Source organism: Motacilla alba, chromosome 28 (assembly GCF_015832195.1).
Source record: "Motacilla alba alba isolate MOTALB_02 chromosome 28, Motacilla_alba_V1.0_pri, whole genome shotgun sequence".
NCBI lineage: Eukaryota > Metazoa > Chordata > Aves > Passeriformes > Motacillidae > Motacilla > Motacilla alba.
Genome location: NC_052043.1, coordinates 3,968,474 through 3,989,095, shown reverse-complemented (window position 1 = coordinate 3,989,095; position 20,622 = coordinate 3,968,474). Strand labels below are relative to the sequence as shown.

At 61.6% G+C, this 20,622-nt stretch overlaps 1 protein-coding gene across 2 annotated transcripts; it reads left to right on the top strand.

Moving 5' to 3' along the window:
- The first annotated feature begins 3,503 nt into the window (after positions 1 to 3,503).
- LOC119712472 (nuclear receptor ROR-beta-like) lies at positions 3,504 to 20,177 on the top strand. 2 transcript variants are annotated; one of them, XM_038163752.1, is made up of 10 exons: positions 3,504 to 3,710; positions 11,512 to 11,597; positions 11,688 to 11,829; positions 12,172 to 12,582; positions 13,047 to 13,168; positions 13,408 to 13,540; positions 14,594 to 14,701; positions 15,179 to 15,289; positions 15,840 to 15,952; positions 16,498 to 20,177. In XM_038163752.1, the coding sequence occupies exons 1-10, from the start codon at positions 3,704 to 3,706 to the stop codon at positions 16,657 to 16,659; spliced, it is 1,395 nt and encodes a 464-aa protein (XP_038019680.1). In that variant the 5' UTR covers positions 3,504 to 3,703; the 3' UTR covers positions 16,660 to 20,177. The 2 variants fall into 2 exon arrangements, with proteins under 2 accessions (XP_038019680.1, XP_038019679.1); XM_038163751.1 differs by lacking the exon at positions 3,504 to 3,710 and adding an exon at positions 3,779 to 6,274.
- The last annotated feature ends 445 nt before the right edge of the window (positions 20,178 to 20,622 follow it).

Genomic DNA, 20,622 nt, shown 5'->3' with positions numbered 1-20,622 from the left:
GAGGGACAGGACCCCCATCCAGCCCAGGGGCTGGGGGACAGGACCCCCATCCAGCCCAGGGGCTGGGGGACAGGACCCCCATCCAGCCCAGGGGCTGGGGGACAGGACTCCTGCACAGCCCTGAGGCTGGGGGATGCCATGGGGCACATCCCCCACCTGAGGATGAGCTGTGGGGACACCAGTGCTGTGGCCCCTGTCAGTGGGTTCACCCCGTGGCCCACTCCCTGCCGGGCAGGTCAGCCATTCCAGATGGGAAACTGAGTCACGGCAGGCGCCTGGCAGTGCCCCTGGCAGGGAGCCCACGGCAGAGACGCCGCGGGGTCCGGCTGGCCCAGCCCGGGGCTGCTGGCCCAGCCCTGGCGGGGGTCCCCGCGTGGAGGGGCTCTGGGTGAGGGGCTCTGGGTGTGGGACGGGCGATGCTGGCAGAAGGTTCCCCTCTCGCTGGGTGGGGCGCGAGGGAGAGCAAACAGTGATTAAGGCGCGATGGTGTCATCCGGAATTCCTGCTCACCTCCGGGCCAGCCGGGGGCCGGCTGCGCTGATCCTGGTGGCACAGCCGTGCCAGCCGCGGCCACTTCAGCGCTGCCACGGGTCGGCAGCGCCCCGCCGCCTGCCCTGGCCCCGATCTCAAAGATTTGGCAGCGAGGCTGGGGCAGGAGAAGTGCTGGATGGTGGCAAGTGTCAGTTTTTGGGTCCTTATCCCTTCCTGGTGGCCAATTCCCTCCTCTGCCACCGGTGCCGCCTGGGCTGGGCTGTATCCAGCCCCGCTGGACCTGTCCCCCAGCATTGCCCCGGCGGGTGCAGCTCCTGGCACCGAGTCTGGGCCTGGCACCACGCAGGAACCAGAGGCAGCTCTGGCCCTCCAGCCCCACTGTTCCCATCACCAGCAGCAGCACCAGGAGGTGCTGGGTGAAGGTCTCCGCACCAAGCAGCTGTGAAGGGAGCTGCACCAGCTTCTGTCACTGTGTGGGGAGGGGGAGAAGGGTTTTTAGGGGATGTTCTGTGACCTCCACTGCTGCCACTGCAGAAACAGCCCTGGTCAAGGCTGCTCCTCTCTTAGGAGCAAATGTTATTCCAGGGGCTCAGCCACCAGTGAGCTGGCTCCACCTCGCTCTGGCTGACCAGGACCCCAATTTAAACCCAGCCAAGTCCATGGGGTGAGACCTTGTCACAAGAACAAGGGGTCCTGCTCCGGTAGAGCCTCTCCACCTCCCGTGGGGCTGCGTCCCAGATCTGCAGCACCCAGCACATGCTCAGGTGACCCTGCAGCATCTCCTTCTCCCCCGGGCCTTTCCCCGGGCCATGCCCGAACCTGTCGGTGCCGGAGCGGGTGCCGCACACGAAGGGTTAAAGGGCCGGCGGCGGGAGCGGGTGCGTGGATGGCTGCGTGGGTCCCGCGTTGCTCACGGCAGGTGTGGTGCCGCTTATGTAACCTCATACTTTTGGGTTGCGCTGAGCACTCGGGAGTATTTTCGCTCTCGCTCTGGCGCGATTCAGCCACGACTGTCCCGGCAGCCGCAATCGGCGACCGCCTTTGGGGAGGGGCGAGTCCGCCGGGGCCGGACCCTGCGTGCCACGGGGAGTCACCGCGCTGCTCCCGCTCTCAGTTTCCCCATCTGAAATGGGGCTAATGAGGGTGACCTGCTTCGGGCAGCTCCCGTGACCCCGGGGGACGGCAGCCGCCGCTCGGGATGCGCGCCGGGGTGGGAGCTCTGCCTCCATCCGGGGCCGCGCTCGCAGGGGCCGTGCTGGAAGCAGAGCCTGCGAAGAGCGAGGCGAGACGTCGCCCCTCGTCCCGTCTGCGTGCCCATCCATGCGGAGCAGGCAGAAAAGCCGGGAGCAAGGAGCGAATCCGACCGGCGAGAGCAGCGAACCCGCTCCCAACCGCCATCAGCAAAATCATGTCAGACAGCAGCACTGGAGCGCGCTCGGCCCCTGCGCCCCCAGCCCCGGCCCCTCCGCCGCAGCCGCTCCCGCAGAGCCGGGCCGTCCTCGGCGCAGGGGTGGGAGCGCACCAAGTGCCACCACGGCTCAGCCCCAGCGTCCCTCTGCCACTGCCACCTGCCTGTGCCAGAGCACAGGGGGACAACTCCAGGAACAGCAGGGAAACCCCTCTGCCAGCGGCCCATCGGCATCTCTGCACTCCCAGCTCAGCTCAGCGTTTGGGATGGATGTGGGCTGAAATTGCCCCCTTCAGCTGCCATTAAATGGTTTGATTTGAGTGTTGTGGGGCTGAGGTGTCCCCTCAGGGCCCAGCTGTGAGGGCAGGAGGCCCCCCCATCCAGGGGGGAGGTAGTGATGCCACGTAGTGACGGTGATGATGGCTGCATCTGTGCCTCTGGTGGATGATGTCTCCACGTCCATGGCTGATGTGGCTGTTCCATGCTTGTGACCACGGCTGGATGCCATGCTCGTGGCAGATGCCACACTCATGCTCGTGGCAGATGCCACACTCATGCTCATGGTAGATGCCCCATCCATGCCTGTGGTGATGCCAGGTCCGTGCCCATGGTGATGACAGATCTGTGTCTGCAGTGGGAGCGGTGCTCATGCCTATGGCAGACGCCTTCTCCACACACATCAGGTCTCCAGGCCAGTGCCACTGTCCCCAGGCATCTCTGGGCACCGCTGAGCACTGACCCTGGCACCTGAGCCCTGGCCCAGCATTGCCAGGACCAACTGCCTCCACCCCTGTGATGTGGCACCAGGGAGGACTCTGGTGACCTGGTGCACCACAAACTCCAGCCAGGGGACTTTGCCCCGTGCCGACACCTCGGGCTCTGCACAGCGAGGTCGCCTGGCGTGGTCCAGAGCCACCATCTCTTTGTACATCTTAGGCAGTGTCCCTTATCCAGGGTACAACCCCGGGCCCCAAAACCACCTGTGCCTATCCCAGCATGAAGGACGGGGCGGGAATGCCTCCCTGCCACCTTCAAAGCTTCTCACTACTTCCATGGTGCCATTCCCGACCCGCAGATCTCCCAGGCGGGATGTGCCCCCACACCTCAGCCATCTGCACCCTGGCATGGGCACACTGGGCAGCCACACGGGGGTCCCCGTGCTCCCCACACCCCTCCCCGGTGCCAGGTCTGCCCCTTCAGCAGAGGCCCCCAGCCCTGTCCTGTCCCGACGGGGTTTTTTGGTGTCCCCGCGCCGAGCGGGGACCCTGGCGGGGACAGCGGGGCTGCACGGGAGCGAAGTGAAGCAAGGGAGCAGTGATTCAGCGGGACACGCAGCCGGCCCCGTGCCTGGGCGAGCCGGGGCAGGACGGGCACCGGCACGTCCCACCCGGGGGCGGGCAGCCCCGGGGGCAGCTCCGAGCCGCCGCGGCCGGGCGGGGGTCGCGCAGACCCCGGTCCCGGGCGGGCGCCGGCAGCGGCCGCGCAGCGCCGAGCACCGGGCGGCGGAGCGGCGGGGATGGGGATGGAGCGGGAGGAGGAGGAGGACGAAGGGCAGGAGGTGGGGCTGGAAGTGAAACCGATGGGGGGGGCGGGGCGGGCTCGTCATGTGAACGGCCGCATGCTCGGGCAGAAGTGGGTCACGGCGCGGCGGAGGGGCAGGTGCCAGAGCCGCCCGGTGCCGCCCGGTGCTTCCCGGTGCCGCCCGGTGCCTCCCGGTGCCGCCGCTCCCCGCCGCGCCCCGCGCCGCTCCGGACCCCCGCGCCGCCCCATGCGCCCCCCGGCGCCCTGATCGCGGCGGACACGATGCGAGGTGGGTCCGGGGGGCCGGGGGCTGCGGGGGGCAGCGGCAGAAGTTGGTCCCGGTGGGGATCGGGGAGACCCGCATCAGCCTGGCGGAGGGGCACGGGCAGGACCCGACGTCAGCCCGGACGGGGATACGGGGGAGCCGCATCAGCCCCGCCGGCGGGGGACGGGGGGACTCGGTGTCAGCACGGACAGTGACAAGGGGGGATCCGCATCAACTTTGCTGGAGGAGGACGAGGGGAGCCGTGTGAGCCCCGCGGCAGGGATGGGAAGGACCCCGCAGCAGCCCCACTGGGGACACGGGGGGACCCGCAGCAGCCCCGCTGGAACGGGACAAGGGGGGACCCGCACCACCTCCGCGGAGGGGAACAAGGGGGGAACCCGCACCAGCCCCGCCGGGGCCGCTCTGCCTCCTCCAGCTCCCCCTTCCTTAGGAATAAAATTCTTGTTTATTTTGCTTTGCTTTCCGACGCCGGCTTAGACGCACTCTTAAGCTTTTCCCCGCACTAAACCCCTTAATCTCCTCTTCAATATGTTGCTCCCACCAGGGCTGGATTTATTGTAGGTTTTTTCCCTCTTTTCCCTCTCCCCACGGCGTGGGGGGCAGTTTGGGAGGCTCCTGCAGGGACGGGCAAGGGATCAGGTGCAATTTTGGCTGCCCCTTTTCCAGGGCAGGGGCGAGTTGTGCCAGCACCTGCCTGCTTTTATCCGTTACCAAAGGCAATTCCTACTTTTCACCCCTCTGCTTTGCCGAGCCGGCGGTGGGGAGGAGGAGGATGGAGGGAGGAAGGCTCCAGCGGGACAATCCAGCGGGGCCTGGTGATGGTGACGCAGCGGTGGCCGGACTCAGCTCTGTTCCAGCGTGCTGGGCTGGGATTTTCATCCTCCTTTAAATCATTTTTCCATCATGCCCTGCGTTCCCCGAGCCCTTCGCCCTGCCAGGACTCCCTCGTGCCCCTCCATAGGTGTGTTTTGGGGGTGCACGTCCTTAGGCTCATTTTGGGGTGTGGGTACCAGGACGTTCATCCCGAGCTCCTCAAATCCCGCTTCCTCCCTGCGCCGCGGGTGCTGCGGCTCTGCCCCCGCCGCACTCTTGTGTAACGGTGGGGCCGGGGTGGGTGAGGAGGGCGAGGCGAGCCCCCCACATCCCCTTCCTGCCCCTCGACATCCTGGCTTTTCACCTTTATTAGGATGGAGGGAAGCATTGACGCCTGCCTAATTGCGATCACGCCTGACTTACGTAGCACTTGCACAGCCAGCACCGGCTTAATTAGCAACTGGGCGAACTTTTCCTTTTTTAAAAATATTTTTCCTTTCCCTCCATGAATTGCTGGTGTTGACCCTAATTTAGAGGCGAACCCTCCTGATATCCCAGCGCTCCCCCCAGTCGGGCGTTTTTCCCGCAGTCCCGCGTCCTCATCCCTCTCGAAGCCCAAATGCCGCATGGCGACGCCAAATTGATTCAATCTCCATTTTCCTTCCCAAAACCGCCACCGCTCTGCCCCGTTTCCCCGGGGGCCACAGCAGCTCCTCGCTCCTGTCCTTCCCTGCGCCGCGGCTGCGCCGGGGCCGGGGAAGAGGCTTTGCCTTGTATAATCCTATACGATTTCCAGCCCTCCTGCTCACTTGTTTTGCAAGCAGCGTGGCGAGGAGCGTGCGGTGGCTCGGCAGCCTTTGCGACTTGTCCTAGTGACCTAGATCTGTCATTGGAAAAATCAGAGAGGGCGGAGGAGGAGCTTCCCTGCCCGTTTCGGCGGCGTGCACACGCTGGCGCGGCCGAGGGCGGCCGGCACCCACCGGCCCTCCCGCACGACGGCCGCGCCTGCCCCGGGCACCGGAGCGCGGGGATGGCCGTGCCCGCCGCTTCCCAAAAAACCGGCCTGGAGGGGAAAGCCGTCCGCTGGCTTTACGGAGGTCCTGAGGGGTCCAGACGGGATTTGGGATCCCCCACCCCGATAACCCCGGGAAGAGCCAGCACCGGGAGAGGGGAGAGCAGTGGTGGGGGCCGGTGGTCCCTGTCCCCAGCCCAACGTCCGTGTCCCTGCTCCTCGTCACGTTTAACTTTGAACTCGCGGCGCTATTTAAAGAGCTGCTAATGTCTAAATCAGCCCGGTTTATCGGATGTGGTGAGCAGAGCTGCTCTCCTGCCTTTTTTTAGCCCCAGGGAGATAATTCCCCCAGGTTTAGCAGCAGCGCCGGAGGGGTTCTCCTACCGCAGCCCGGTTTGTCCCCACCCCGGGCTGGCAGGTCCCCCTCCCCGCTGCCTCACCTTTGCCACCCTTCTGCACCAGGCAAAGTGCAAAGGGCTGCGTCCTGCGCCGGCGGGGCCGGCCTTGGCACGGCGCTGCGTGGCACGGGAGCTGCTGAACCGGAGCTGCTGAACCGGAGCGGCCCGGGCAGGAGCCCGGCGGCCCCGGGGGAGCCGCATGGCCCATCCGGAGCTGCGATTTCCCTGTTGGGGGCACACACTGCGCCACGGGACGGGGAAAAACAGCGCTTTACTGGGGAGAATGCAAAACCTCCGTTCGCGTGCCTGCAAGGGAAGGTGGCCAGGGGTTGCCCCAGGGCAGGGTGAGAACAACTGAGGGCTGTTCTGGCCCCAAGTTTCCAGGAAATCTTTGCTAATCACTTAGGAAAGCAGTTCCCCCTGCAGAATCGCAGCCCCGCACGGGCCGTGGTTGTGTCATCTAAATTTTCCCTATTGCCCACTTGGCCTCGTGTCCCTGTGCTTGGAGCCGGGGCTGTGAACACCCAGCATGGGTCTGGCTTGTTTGGGGTTCTCCGGGGTGCACGGATGGCGTTGGGATTTTTTGGAAGCCATGGCCGAAGTGCCGGGGTGCTGGGAGACCCCGAGGCACTGCAGCACTGGAGGCTGTTTAATAGCAAAGCCAACAGCAGATATGCAGGGGTGATAATTCCCTTTATTTCCTTGTTTATTCCTGCCCCAACAGCAAAACGCAACCGTGGATAGTGGCTGGGGAAGCGCAGTCACTCCCAGGGCTGGAGGTTGCTGCAGAGGGTGCAGGTGCAGAGCTGGGGTTTAGGGCAGGAATGGGAAATGGGGTGGCATTGTAGGTCCCTGCGCGTCCCTGTGCAGCCTGGACTCGCCCCTCTCCCTGCTCTGGCTGCACCAGGGGGATGCTGAGTCCCCCTGGAAGGGGAGAGGAGGTGGAGGTGAAGCATTGGGGCACCCCGGGGCCCTGGGGCTGGGGGGTCCAGGGGGGCTGCAGGGCTGCTGCCAATTACCAGGGGTGCCCGTCCTGCAGCATCGATGGAGCCTGGCAGAGGGATGGGGCACAGGGGTGCTCTCCTGGCAGGTTCACTGGTCCCGAGCCAGGGCACTGGGGAAGCACCGGGGGGTATTTGGGGCAGGGATGGCCCCAGGGGCACGGAGCCACCTCTGAAATACTCAGAGCTGGGATGCTGCCCCACTACCTCCAGCAAGGACACCATGGCCTCACGTGGCCTCCCAGGGGAAGGGGTGCCCATATCCTGCCCCTGTGGGGTGGCAGCTGTGCAGGCTCACCCTGGGGGACTGTGCAGGGATCTGCCAGTGCACCCCAAAACAAACCCTCCCAGGAGTCCTCACCCCACAGCCAGGGGCACCCAGTTATGCCGATGGGGAGGGGGCAGGTCCAAAAATTCTCCAGCAGCAGTGGGGTCACAGCATGCCCCGAGGCTTAATGGGGTGCTGAGGGTTTTGGGGTGATTTCCCCACAGCAGTGAGATCATACGACAGAGGGGAGGGACAGGAGGAGGAGGAGGAGGAGGGGGAGGAGGGGGATGGGACCACCATCCTCCCTGCACCACAGAGGGGGGCTCCAGCCCCCCGTGGCTGCATCCTGCAGGGCCTTCCTTGTTTTGTTTTGGGGTGCAGGAGATGCCCGCCCTTGGGGCGGAGGCGATGCAGGGGAGGGTGTGCCGGCCGATTCCTGCTCCGGGGAGGGCGGCTCTGGCTCTGCCGAAACCACCGGAGCCTCCAGCACGGTCTGGGCTGAGCGGTGCTGGGCTGCAGGGGACACACACGGCCGGGTCTGGGGGGTGACAGGCCACCTGGGCACTGTGCAGCGACACACCTGCGTCCCCTCACCTGGAACTGCAGCTCAGGGTGACAAATGGGTGTCCCCAGCTGGAGGTATCACCCCAAAACACCCCAAAATCCCACTGCCGGTGGCGGGAGGTCGGGGTGCCGCCCTGAGCACCGGCAGCGGGCCCGGAAGGGTTAAGGGCCGCGGTTACACAAGCGCGCGTGGCCACGGGCAGAAAGTGTGTCAGTGGGACAGGATGGCTCCGGCCGCGGGGCCGCGCGCAGCCGCCGCACCGGGGGCCATCGCCCCGCACGGCCGGGGCCCGCGGCCGGACCGTGCCACAGGGCCACTTACATAAGGGCCGGCCGGTGGCAGCGGGCCGGGAGTTGGGCAAGAAGTGTTTACAGTGGGAGGAGAGCAAATACCACCGCCGGGACATTTTAATTGCCGGCTGGAGATCATTATTACTTATTTTTTTTAACCCTTTCGTTGTTTCTTTTATCCTGATCCCTGTTTTAGCCCCATCGCCCCCGGGGTGGAGTTTCCCTGCTGCCTCCCCCAGAGGGGCAAGAGGTTCACCCCCTCCTAAATGTCCCCCGCCCCGTTCGCAGTGTGGCCGACGGTGGCACGGTTGTGGTGGGAAGAGATGCTAAATTCTCCGGTGGGGAAACTGAGGCTCGGGAGCGGGGTGGTTGGGGTGGAGGAATATCCGGGATTTGGGGTCTACTGAGATGTTTTCCCTGATCACAGTGAGATTTGGCGGATGCCGGAGCTGCTATGGCCACCCCACCCGCACCCACATTCCTTCCCATCCCTCTGGATTTGCCCCGGGGGTGCGTTTGGGGGGTCGCAGGGGAGATGGGGGGATGGTCCGGCCGCCTCGGGGGTCCGTGGCTGCGGCACGAGGGGACGCTGATGGAGCCGGCTCGGTGATTCAGCCGGGTTTACAATCAGAGCAGCAATTAACCGTGCCGGGCTGTAATTGCCATCGCCAGGTTACGGCCGTATCTCCACGTCAGTTATTTGGGGCGAGCGTCTTACGAGCGGGTCAGGTGCCAGCGGCGGGCACGGCCGGCTAATTAGCAGGACGGTAATTGGAGCCCCAAAAGGCCGCGGGCACACGGCGGGTGGTCAGGGCTTGTCCTTCATCGGGACAGCATCACCCCCGTCCCCCTCGGCGCCAGCCCCGGGGGGCTCTCGGGGGGCGGGATTTGGCCACCGGCGTTACACGAAGCCTTTGGGGTCGTTGGGGTTTTTGGGGCGCTGTGGGCTGGCGCCGCTGGGCTCTGCTGGGGGTGCCGGCGGTACCGGGCCGCGCTCGGCCCGGTGTCTGCCGGTGCCGGTAATTCCGGGTACCGGAGTATCGGCCGCGGGCGTGAGGGCGCGGCGGGCGCGATGCATCACCCGCGCTGCCGGCGGCTGCAATTAACGTTGCATAACGAGCCGACGCCGCTTCCTGCCGGGGGTGGCATCCCTCCCTGTGCCCCCCGCCATGCCGCCACCTCGGTCCCATCCCGGGACAGGGCTGGGGCAGGGTGGTGGCGAGCGAGCGGTCCCCGCGGTCCCTGCAGCGTGGGGGAGATGGCGGCAGGATCCAGGGAGCTGCGGGTGTCTTGGTCATCGGAGCTGGGGGGTGATTTGGGGGTGGCCCTCCTGGCGCCCCCGTGCCCCTGCGAAAGGGGTGGCCCTGGGGCTGCGGTGTTGGTGCAGCTGCGGGGGATGTGAGGATGCCCTGGACATCCCTGCCCTGCCCACCGCGGGGAAATCAGCTCTGCTCTGCTCTCCCAGGCTCAGAACCACGGCACAGGCGTAGGCAGAGGATGTGGGGAGGGGCAGGGATGGGATGCGACTCCCTCGAGTCGGGGGACAAGACACGGCCCTGGGAGAAGCCCAGCTCAGCAGCCTGGGGGAGGAGGGGTGAGCCCCAAAACCACCTGGTGCATTGGGGCATTGGGGTAATCAGCGAGCCAAAGGATGCAGGAGGGATCTGTCCCTCCACTTACACCTGGACTGGGAGTGAGTCCTTCCCCAGAGCCGCCAGAGCAAACCTGCCCCGGGGGATGCAGTGGTGGCATCCCTGGGGGGTGGGGGTACTGATGGCATTCCCGGGGGTACCGATAGCATCCCTGGGATATTGAGCATCCCTGGGATATTGAGCATCCCTGGGGGTACCGATAGCATCCCTGGGGGTACCAATAGCATCCCTGGGATACTGAGCATCCCTGGGGGTACCGATAGCATCCCTGGGATACTGAGCATTCCTGGGGGTACCGATAGCATTCCTGGGGGTACCAATAGCATCCCTGGGGATACCAATAGCATTCCTGGGGGTACCAATAGCATCCCTGGGATACTGAGCATCCCTGGGGGTACCAATAGCATCCCTGGGATACTGAGCATTCCCTGGGGGTACCAATAGCATCCCTGGGATATTGAGCATCCCTGGGGGTACCGATAGCATCCCTGGGGGTACCAATAGCATCCCTGGGATACTGAGCATTCCTGGGGGTACCGATAGCATTCCTGGGATATTGAGCCTCCCTGGGGGTACCAATAGCCTCCCTGGGGGTACCAATAGCATCCCTGGGATATTGAGCATCCCTGGGGGTACTGATGGCTCCCCTGAGGGACAGAGAGTATCCCTAGGAGGGAGCAATGCCATCCCTGGGGGACTGAGCATCCCTGAGGGGCTGACAGCATCCCTGGGGGACTGATGACACCTCGGCTGTCCCTCTGCCCAGTGAGGCTTCAGTGCCCCATCCCAGCCCCCCCCAGGCAGCAAGGGACCCCAGGACCCTGCTGGGGTACAGGTGGCACTGGCTGAGCACTGGGATTGTCACTCGCAGAGGTGGCCCTACAGAACACATCTCTCCACCAGAGCCGCCCGATGGCTCCCAGGGGAGAGGAGAGGCAGAAGGGAATTACCCGAGCAGGGATTTGCACAGGCCCAGGAGATTGGAAATAACCATAATCTGGCCCTGGGGGTTATTTTGGCGTGGCGGTGGCTGCCCAGCACCCTCGAGAGCGCCGCCAGGCTGAGCCCGGCCGGGGGCTGCGGGGGCTGGAGCGGGGATTAGAGGGTGCAGAGATGCCGGGAGGCACGTACAGCCCCGGGGGTGCCGTGCATCCTCCCCCGCGCGTGTCGGGAGGGCAGAGCCAGCCCGGATCTGGGGCAGCTGGAAAATGAGGAGGACGAAGCCTATTAGCAGCTCAGTGCCAGCGAAGCAGAAGCGGGGAGGGAAGCGGATTTGTGGGGGGAAGGGGGCCGGGACCTTGAGCTGGGGGTGGCTATATCGGTCCTGGGTTTCAAAGGAGCAGCTGGGGGGGGTGCGGGGGGCCCCAGACCCCCTGCTTGGGCCAGACCTCCAGCAGCAGAGCATCTGCAGCTGCAGGGATGGGGATGGTCCCTGGGCCAAGGCTGTGCCTGTCCTGGCGCACACATCGGTTGGAAAGCAAGGGCTGTGATTCCCGGGCAGCCTGGGGCAGAAGCGTTCCGTGCTCCCCCGGATCCAAGGGCTTTCCTAGCCTGGCTCTTGCTGCTGTGGGATGGGGGTACCCCACGCCCTGTGAGAACCTTTTAGGGACCTCTCTGAGGTGCAAGAATCCTTGTGGGGTCTGTGGGAAGGGCTGAGCTGCGGGTGGGTCCAGCTGTCGTGCCTCAGTTTCCCCAGGCGCTGAGCCAGCCCGCGGCTGCTGTGGCCGGGGGCCATCTCCCTCCTCCCTCTCAGCGGTGACCATCATTGACCCCCGTGGTTTTCCTTCTCTCCCCACCCACCGCAGCCCAAATCGAGGTGATCCCGTGCAAGATCTGCGGAGACAAATCCTCAGGGATCCACTACGGTGTCATCACCTGCGAAGGCTGCAAGGTGAGCCCGGGGAGGCCGGCTGCGGGCAGGGGGACGGCCCTGGCTTCCAGCCGGCCACTTTCCCAACTCGTCCCGTCCCATCCCGGGCAGGGTTTCTTTCGGAGGAGCCAGCAGAACAATGCCAGCTACTCCTGCTCGCGGCAGAGGAACTGCCTGATCGACCGCACCAACCGCAACCGCTGCCAGCACTGCCGCCTGCAGAAATGCCTGGCGCTGGGCATGTCCCGCGACGGTGAGTCGTGCCCCGGGGTCCCCAGGGGCCACCTGCTCCTCCTCGGAGCGGGTCGGGCGCTCGGGATGAAGCCGCTCCCCCCGCAGGACCGCGCGGTGCGAGGAGGGTTCGGCGAGCGAGAAATGCTTTTGTGCTCTCCGTGGGAAAATCGAAACTGGTTTCTGTTTGGGTTCACCCCGGGGTGGTCTGGGATGGGGGGGTGCATCCAGTGGGGTCCCAGCTCTGCTGGGGGCTCAGAGACCCCCGGACCAGGCACTCCCCGGAGCCAGCGCGTTTCCCAGGTCGCGGCTTTGCCCTGGGGGGTGAAGCTGCCCTGACACGGCCGCCTCTCCCCCGGGGCAGCGGTGAAGTTCGGCCGCATGTCCAAGAAGCAGCGGGACAGCCTCTACGCCGAGGTGCAGAAGCACCAGCAGAGCCAGGAGCAGAGCAGCACCAAGGATGAGCCCGAGCCCCTGAGCCGCGTCTACACCACGAGCGTCAGCAGCGGCCTCTCGGACCTGGACGACATCTCCACGCTGTCCGACGGGCTCCTCTTCGACTTCCCCCTGACCCCCGATGGCAGCAGCACCTACTACAACCTGGACCTGCTGGCCTCGGCGCAGCCCTCGCCCGACCAGTCCAGCCTGGACGTGGCTGATGCCACGCTCATCAAGCAGGAGTCCATCTACGAGCTGATGCTGGAGCCGGCGCTGTTGGCACACGGGGCGCTGGAGGGTGCCCAGCTGCCCCCTGACATCTCTGTCCTGGAGATTGGTGAGTGCTGGTGCGGTGCTGGGCAAGTGCGGGGGTGTGTGGCCCCGAGGATGGTGCCTGAGGCCACCTCAGCACCTTGCGGGACGCACCCGGCTCTGGAGACACACACCTGGCCTAGGGGAAGGTGTCCTTGCCCACGGCAGGGGGTTGGAATGAGATTTAGGATGAATAAGTGGATGGGATTTGAGCTTCCAACTCAAACCATTCTGGGATTCAAAGACAGTGAGCCCAGCTCGGTTCTTGGAGCAGCCCCAAGGCTCCCTGATGGAGCTCAGCACACCCAAGGTCATGTGGCACATTCCTCGCTTGCTTTAGGCTCAGCCCCTGCTGCCCCATCTGTCCTCACACCCCCGTGACACCGTGTGAGAGCCCCATCAGCCCTCCAGCCCTCCGCCCCAGCAGCCCCAGAGGTGAGGACAGGGTTGGGTCCCCAGGTCTCACCGCCTGCTGTCCCCACCCTGCAGACCGGGTGGCCCAGAACGTGGTGAAGTCGCACCTGGAGACGTGCCAGTACACAACGGAGGAGCTCAAGCGCCTGGCATGGAGCCTCTACTCCCCCGAGGAGGTCCGTGCCCTGCAGAGCAAGGTGAGTGCCCCTGTCACAGCCCCCTGGCACAGCCGGTGTCCCCTGGGGCTATGCTGGGTGAGGAGGCTCCGTTGGTGCCTGGGAGCTGCCTAGAGGGGGAGTTTGCAGTGACACCTCACCTCCCAGGCGTCCTAATGCCACCATCCCCTGTGGATGGCATGGCACTGGGGTCTCGTCCCTGCCCTGGGGGGTGACAGAGCTGGGGTGCCAGCACTCCCTGAGTGTCCCTGCTGTGACAGAGCTGCGAGGCCATGTGGCAGCAGTGCTCGCTGCAGATCTCCAACGCCATCCAGTACGTGGTGGAGTTCGCCAAGCGCATCGACGGCTTCATGGAGCTCTGCCAGAACGACCAGATCATCCTCCTGAAAGCCGGTAAGGGGGGAGCCCCGCCGCCCCCCTCGCATCCCTGCCACCCCCCTTCGTGTCCCCACCGTCCCCCTCCCGCCCCCAACACCTCTCCTGAGCGCAGCCATGGGGCCAGAAGCAAATCCCATCTTTTCTCTTGGCCGGTGCTTTGCTTTTGAGGGTCCCCCCGGCTGCCCCAGTTCTCCCAGTGCTGGGGGAGCAGGTGCTGGGCTGGAAGGAGCTGAAGGTCACGTCTGAGGGCAATGGTGAAGGGGGGCACGTGGGGAGTGTCTGCCTTGGGCAGAGGCTTTTCTCCATGGCTGCCCTCATCCAAATGTCACCCAGAAACCGGGGTGGAAACGAGAACAGAAGGTTTTCCTCTGGGAGAAGGGGTGCCAAACTCAAACAGGAGCAGGGAGGATTGAGAGAAAAGGATTGGCCTCTTCTCCCAGCAAGAGACTGGGAAGAGGAGGATGATGGCAGCGCACACCCACGTCCCCCACCCTTCCATCTGCCCAAGCTGGCAATGCCGTGCCCAGGCCAGGGAGCTGAATGTGCAAAATCCCCAAAACACTGGGAAAACCTCATAGTTTCTAATCTGTCAGAGCTGGGGAGCTGAGATTAGCACCCAGCCCTGGGGACACGTGCCAGCGTCCCAGCAGGGTGCTGTACCCCAAAGCCAGAGCTGGCTGTGCCTGACGCGCTGGAGTTTAACTCATTCTTTCATTTCTTCCTTCCATTTTCTTTTTATTTATTTTGTTTTCACCCTTTCCTCTCTCTCGGTGCTCCACCACGACCTCGGTCTCTCTGTGCCTGGCTGCGAATGACTGGATAATATTTCCCTTTGGTGAAATATTGTGGTCATAATTGGACACCTAAAAAACCCAACCAATCCCAAAAACCCAAACTGGATTTGTCGAAATACCCATTCTGCTCTTGGGAATGAACAATCTGGACCTCAAACGTGAACTGGGGGCTTTCCTCTTTCTTACATTTGGTCCTGGGGTGATGGAAACCCCCCTGATCCTTCCCCACCCTGCCCTGCCCTGCCCTCGTCTGCGCTCTCTCTGCCTACATCAGGTTGCCTCGAGGTGCTCCTGATCCGCATGATCCGCGCCTTCAACCCCTTGAACAACACCGTCCTCTTCGAGGGCAAGTTCGGTGGGATGCAGATGTTCAAATCTCTCGGTAAGGGCTCCAGCTGCCCCTCCCTTGGGGCTCTCCTTCTCCCTTCTCCTTCTCCCTTCTCCTTCTCCCTTCTCCTTCTCCCTTCTCCTTCTCCCTTCTCCTTCTCCCTTCTCCTTCTCCCTTCTCCCTTCTCCTTCTCCTTCTCCCTTCTCCCTTCTCCCTTCTCCCTTCTCCCTCTCTTTCCCTCTCTTTCCCTCTCTTTCCCTCTCTTTCCCTCTCTTTCCCTCCTTCTCCCTCCTTCTCCCTCCTTCTCCTCCTCTTCCTCCCCCTATCCTCTGTTCTCCCTGTCCCTGTCCCTGTCCTCTCCCTCTGGACCCCAGACAAGGCTGGAATTTGCCAGGTGAGTGTCCAGGACCTCCCTCCACCCATCTCCTCTCCCAAAACCTTTCCAAGCTCTGGGTGCCGCTGGGCTCTGCTGGTGGGTGGGCAGAGCAGTGACGGTGACTGTTGTCCCTGTCCCTGCTGTCCCCTGCTCAGGCTGTGACGACCTCATCGGTGCCGTCTTCGAGCTGGGGAGGACCCTGTGCCGCCTGCAGCTGTCGGACGAGGAGCTCGCCCTCTTCACTGCTGCTGTCCTGCTCTCCCCAGGTACTGGGGTACCCCATATCGGGGCTGTCCTGTGGGGAGAGCTGACCCCGTTAACCTTCCTTGGTGGATGGTTTCAGTTACTCCTGGGAGAGGAACTTGGGGGGAAAATACATCTAAAGGTGGAAAAAAAGCATCTGTCAAATTTCCTCGGTGGGAAGAGGAACCGTGTCACCCACGGTGGGGTGGGGAGCAGAGAGAGGAGCCAAGTGTCCCCCAAACCATCCTGGAGAACAGGAAGGGTTAAAAGAGCTACTGCCCTGTGCTTAGGAGAGACCCTGTGGTGGCTCTGACCCTGTGGTGGCTCTGACCTTGTGGTGGCTCTGACCCTGTGGTGACTCTGTGGTTGTGGGAAATGGATTAGCCTCCAATAGTGACAGCATTCTAATGGTTAGCTTCTAATTGTGATGGAATTCTAACATATATATTGTCTCACCCTTCACAGAGGACTAAAAATACAATAAAAGTTCTTAAAACACCTCTCCGTTGCCCCATCTCTAAGCCAGAAAAGAACCTAATCCACTCAGTGGTGACTGTCTTTCCTCTCCCGCAGACCGCCCGTGGCTGACTGAGTCCAAGAAGGTGCAAAAGCTCCAGGACAAGATCTACGTGGCCCTGCAGCACGAGATCCAGAAGAAACACTCCGCCGAGGACAAGCTCTCGAAGGTAGAGGCACAGCAAACCCAACCAGGGGTGCGGGGGGCGTCAGAGCTGGGGGACGTGGCTGTGACAGAGCTCATGAGCCACACACGGGCGTTTTGGGGAGAGGAAACCCAAACCTGTCAGAGGAGGAGAAGAATTTCTCCTTCCAAGGGCTGTGAATCCCCGCTGTGGTGCAGGCAGTGCTGCTGAAGCTGGCAGTGCCTCAGGAAGTGGGTATTTTAGGTAAAAGAGCCATTTCGGGAACGCTTTGAGACCTGCACAGAGCTGGGGTGGGGAGGAGCTTCCCCTGTGGAAAGATGTGGGTTTGGGGGTGAGGCCAGGTTGCTGCCAGGCTGCCCAAGGGTGGGGAGTCTGCTGGTGCCCCGGCGCCAGGCAAAGCCAGTGATCCCCCAACCCACCCGCTGTGCCCAGGGAAGGGGGAACAGCAGCGCAGGGGACACCACGCGGTCCCCAAACCCCCCTGCTTGTCCCCAAGGGAGGGGAAACAGCGGCATCAGGGCCACCACGCCCAGCATCCAGGTGGTCACCTGCTCCTTCTCTGCCTGCAGATGGTTTCCAAGCTGCCCTTGATGAAGACCATTTGCAACCTGCACTTGGACAAGCTGGAATTTTTCCGTCTCCTGCACCCGGAGACTGCCATGAACTTCCCCCCCCTCTATAAGGAGGTTTTCAACTCGGAGCTTCAGTACAGCGACCCCCGGGAGAGCTAAGGCCAGGAGCCAGCGGCCCCCTTCGAGTTCCCCAGAATTTGGAGACAAACTGCACTTCAGAGGTTTGGGGCAATTTATTTAAATCAAATAATCAAAGGCAAGAGAACCCCGGGGGGGCTGCGGCGCCTCCCTGGCCCCGTCTCCTCGCTGTGGATTGCAATAGCTCTTGAATGTAAAGCACCTTGAAGGAAAAAGCAAATGGACTTTGCCATACCAGTGAAATGAATGTGAAATCTCTGCTTGGGAGAGGAGATGCTCCTGGCAGTGGTGAGGGACCAGCTGCTCCTGTGACTCGGGAGGAGGGAGTGCCCTTCCCGCTGTCCCGGCTGCACTCTCCACCTCCCATTTTTATTTCTTTGTTTTTTAATTATTATTTTTATTTTATTGTGGTTTTTTAACCCGAACATCAGGCATGGGATAAAGAAGGGGTGATGCTGACTCGGCTGGCTTGGGTTGGGGCTGCAGCTGAGGAGAGGGAAAGGACAGAGCCTTTGCTTTGTTTCATCTCCCACGGGTGCAGTGGGGCCCCGGGAGCTTGGCCAAGAAAGGTCTGGCTGTGGCTGGTGGGGAATTCAGCACAGGATTTTCCTGTGGGGGAAGCTGGTTTGAGGGAAAAGATGCCCAGTGCAGCGGGGGGGAGAGTTTTGTAGGGTCTCTGTGCCCTCCATCACAGCATTTTCCTAATTTCTCAGCCAGCTCCTTGTCCAGCTGGGCGACCACCTGATTTTGTGGAGCTGATTCAGCAGGTTCACCTGCCTCGTGCCACCTTTGTACATCCCAGAGGCTTTTCCAGGCACGTGGGACTTCAGCCAGAGCCCAAACCCTGGCCATCCCACCCCCTGGAGGGGCTCCAGGGCTGTCCCTGTCCCCGTGGTGGCTGCAGCAGCGGTGGCTCTCTGGGTGCTGCTGTTGTGTGCAGTTCTCTTATCAATCCCATTAAAACTGCCCCATGGTTCAGCACCCACAGCAGGGTTTGTGACCCTTTCCCCACCCGGCCCACAGCTGGCCCCATTCCCAGGTTCCCCTTTCCCCCATCACACACAGGAGCCCAGACGTGGCTCCAGGCTGAGTTGGACCCAGGCTTTCCCCTCAATGAACTCCCTAGAACTGTTATTTTGGGAGTTGCTCTTGAGTTAGCAGGATTTAGGAGCTTTCTAGGGGGAGAAACTGCCTGTTGGAGCCAAGGGAAGTGAAAGGTCCTTATTCTTCCCTTCGAGGAATAAGGCTGGTTGGAAGGAATGTGGTGTTAGGGACCCGCTGCTCCTTTTGGGAGGCTCAAAAGGGGATGAAGGAAGGATTGGTGGGATGATGCTGTTCTAGAACACGGCAACAGGGGATGCTTGAGAGACTCTGTGGCTCTGCAGATGGATTTTTCCGTCCCTGCTCCTGCTCCCACTGCAGCAAATGCCAAAAAACTACAAGGGAAAAATCTGCTCCGAGGCAGCCCCAGTTTCTGCTGACAAAGGGCTAAAATCCCAAGCTCCTTTCCTGCTTTGTGCTGATTCCTCGTGCACCCAACCCCGTCCTCGGGCAGCTTGGATCATCCCCGAGCGGGAGCCAAAACCTTTGGATCCATAACTGCACCCTTCAAGCTAAACAAGAAGCTTTCTTAGCAACGTGAGGGCTATTCCTGCTTTTGTCAAAAGACCTCCTAGGGAAGACCATGGACCGACCTTGACGAGGGAAGACTCCCCAGGAAGCTGATGGGATATCTGCTCTGCTCCAAGGCAGAGGGGATTTGGGACCGCGTTCCTCCCCGGCGGCTGCCGCGGGCGGCCCTGAGCTCCCGGGCTTTGCTGACCACATCCCAACAGCAAGCTGCCGTGGCTTTGCTGACCACACCCCAACTGCTTCTGGGAGCAGATTGGAGCCTGCCAGCCTCGGCTCCCTCTCCCTCGGAGCCAGGTCTCTGGGAAAAGGCTGCCGGCCCTCCCACGGCCCCACGCGACGTCCAGTGCCAATGCGCAGTGCCAGCGCAGCGTCCACGGCGTGGGGATGTGCCCGGCTCCTCTCCTGCCCTCTCCAAAGCTTGGACAGAAGAGAGAAGTCAGTACTGCCTTTTATGTCCAGAGGGTTGTGCCTTTTTTTTTTTTTCTGGAAGCATCATTTCCGACAGCACCGTTCACTTCCCAGGAAAAGCAGCCCCGGAACGCGACTGCGCTCGGAGGGAGCAGCCCGTGGGTGTTTGGGAACGTTTGGGGAAAAACAGAAATAAAAAAAAAAAAAAAAGCACACACCCTTCTTTTTGCCCTCAGTATTCGTCAGCCAACCCAACACACGCCAATGGTCAATGCCACCGACTTCATTTCATCCGGCAAAGAACCCAGGAAAGCACCTTACTTTGGGAACAGGCCATCACAGCCCGTGGGGAGAGATTCTGGATTATTCTGAGCAATAAGAGCCCCCCCACATGGGAACCTAGGGAAGACTGGAAGTATTAAACATGTGTAACTCAACCTGCCAAACTGCAGGAACCTGCACTTTTCAGTTCTCTTTAGAGGAACCGACTTGATTCGATGATTTTTTGGGAGGGGATAAAGTGATTCGGTGTCGATTCGGTGATTCCTGGCCTGAGATGGGCACCACGCGTGGAAAGGGACGCCAAGGGGTGGAAAGGGATGGCAGCCCCTGCCTGGGGCTCGCCAGGGCTGTGCCAAGGTGCCTCACCCCTGCTGGGCCACCCAGAGCTTGGAGCTCGCAGGGAAAGGGCGAACGACAAAGCCTGGGCAGAAATGCCCAAAAAAGGGAGACTTCCCTCTCCCCTGGGGCCGGTGGGGAGGGGGCCCGGGAGCCCCGAGCTCCCCGTGGCTCCGGTGCTCCAGAGCTGTTCCCACCCCGACACGGGATGCTCCTTTCCAACAGCCCTGGGCAGCCTGGGCCGCCCGCGCTGGCTCCTTTCCAGACCAAGATTAATTTAGTGTTCGTTTGTCTGCTCTGGCAGTTTAGCTGAGTGTCCATTTCCACCCACAGAACCCTCACACTGTGTATAAAGACGGATCAAAAATATATATAATATATATTCTTGTGAATGTTGGTGCAAAAGAGAAAAATATATAAAGTTTCAGTCGGCTTTATGTTATTTTTTATCTCTATGAATGAAAGGAAGAAATGGAAAACCTTTTATTTCCATTTACCACCCCTCCACACACACCTACCTGTAGATACCAACAGGTTTTATGGAAATGTTTTACTTTTTAGATTTAGGAAAATGCTTCTGTTCTCATTGAATGTTCTGTCTTGTAAGATTGTAATTTCTATTTTTTTAAAGAAAAGAAAATAACTAAATAAAATTTCCTCTTTCAGACCAGTCAGCTTAGGAAGGGAGGGCAGGGGAGGGAGAAACGTTTATTTAAGGACAAAAACTGTTGTTGGAATTTTTCATAACATTAAATAAAAAGTAATATAATGTATGGATGACAACCTTTTTACTGAGGTGTGTTCTGTAGGTACATAGATGTATATTGCACAAAATCTACAGGAAGAAAAATAAAGTCTGTTTCACAAGGTTAAAAAAAATATATAATGTTGGAAATAGTGATTTTAAATTTTAGCAAAGAGTGAAAGTGGAAGTGAATCCCTCAAAGTGATGGAAAGAGCTTTAATTTCTTCCGTGAGTTAAAGACTGAGCTGTACCAGAATCCCAGAATGGTTTGAGCTGGGAGGGACCTCAAAGCCCATCCAGTGCCACCCCTGCCATGGCAGGGACACCTCCCACTGTCCCAGGCTGCTCCAAGCCCTGTCCAGCCTGGCCTTGGGCACTGCCAGGGATCCAGGGGCAGCCCCAGCTGCTCTGGGCACCCTGTGCCAGGGCCTGCCCACCCTGCCAGGGAACAATTCCTGCCCAAGATCCCATCCATCCCGTTCAGGATTTGGAGGTGAAGGCAGATTTCAGCACTGGGAGGTGTTCCTCACAGCCAAGTGAGCCAGGAGGAGGCTGCATCCTTGCCCCGTGGGTGTGTGTTT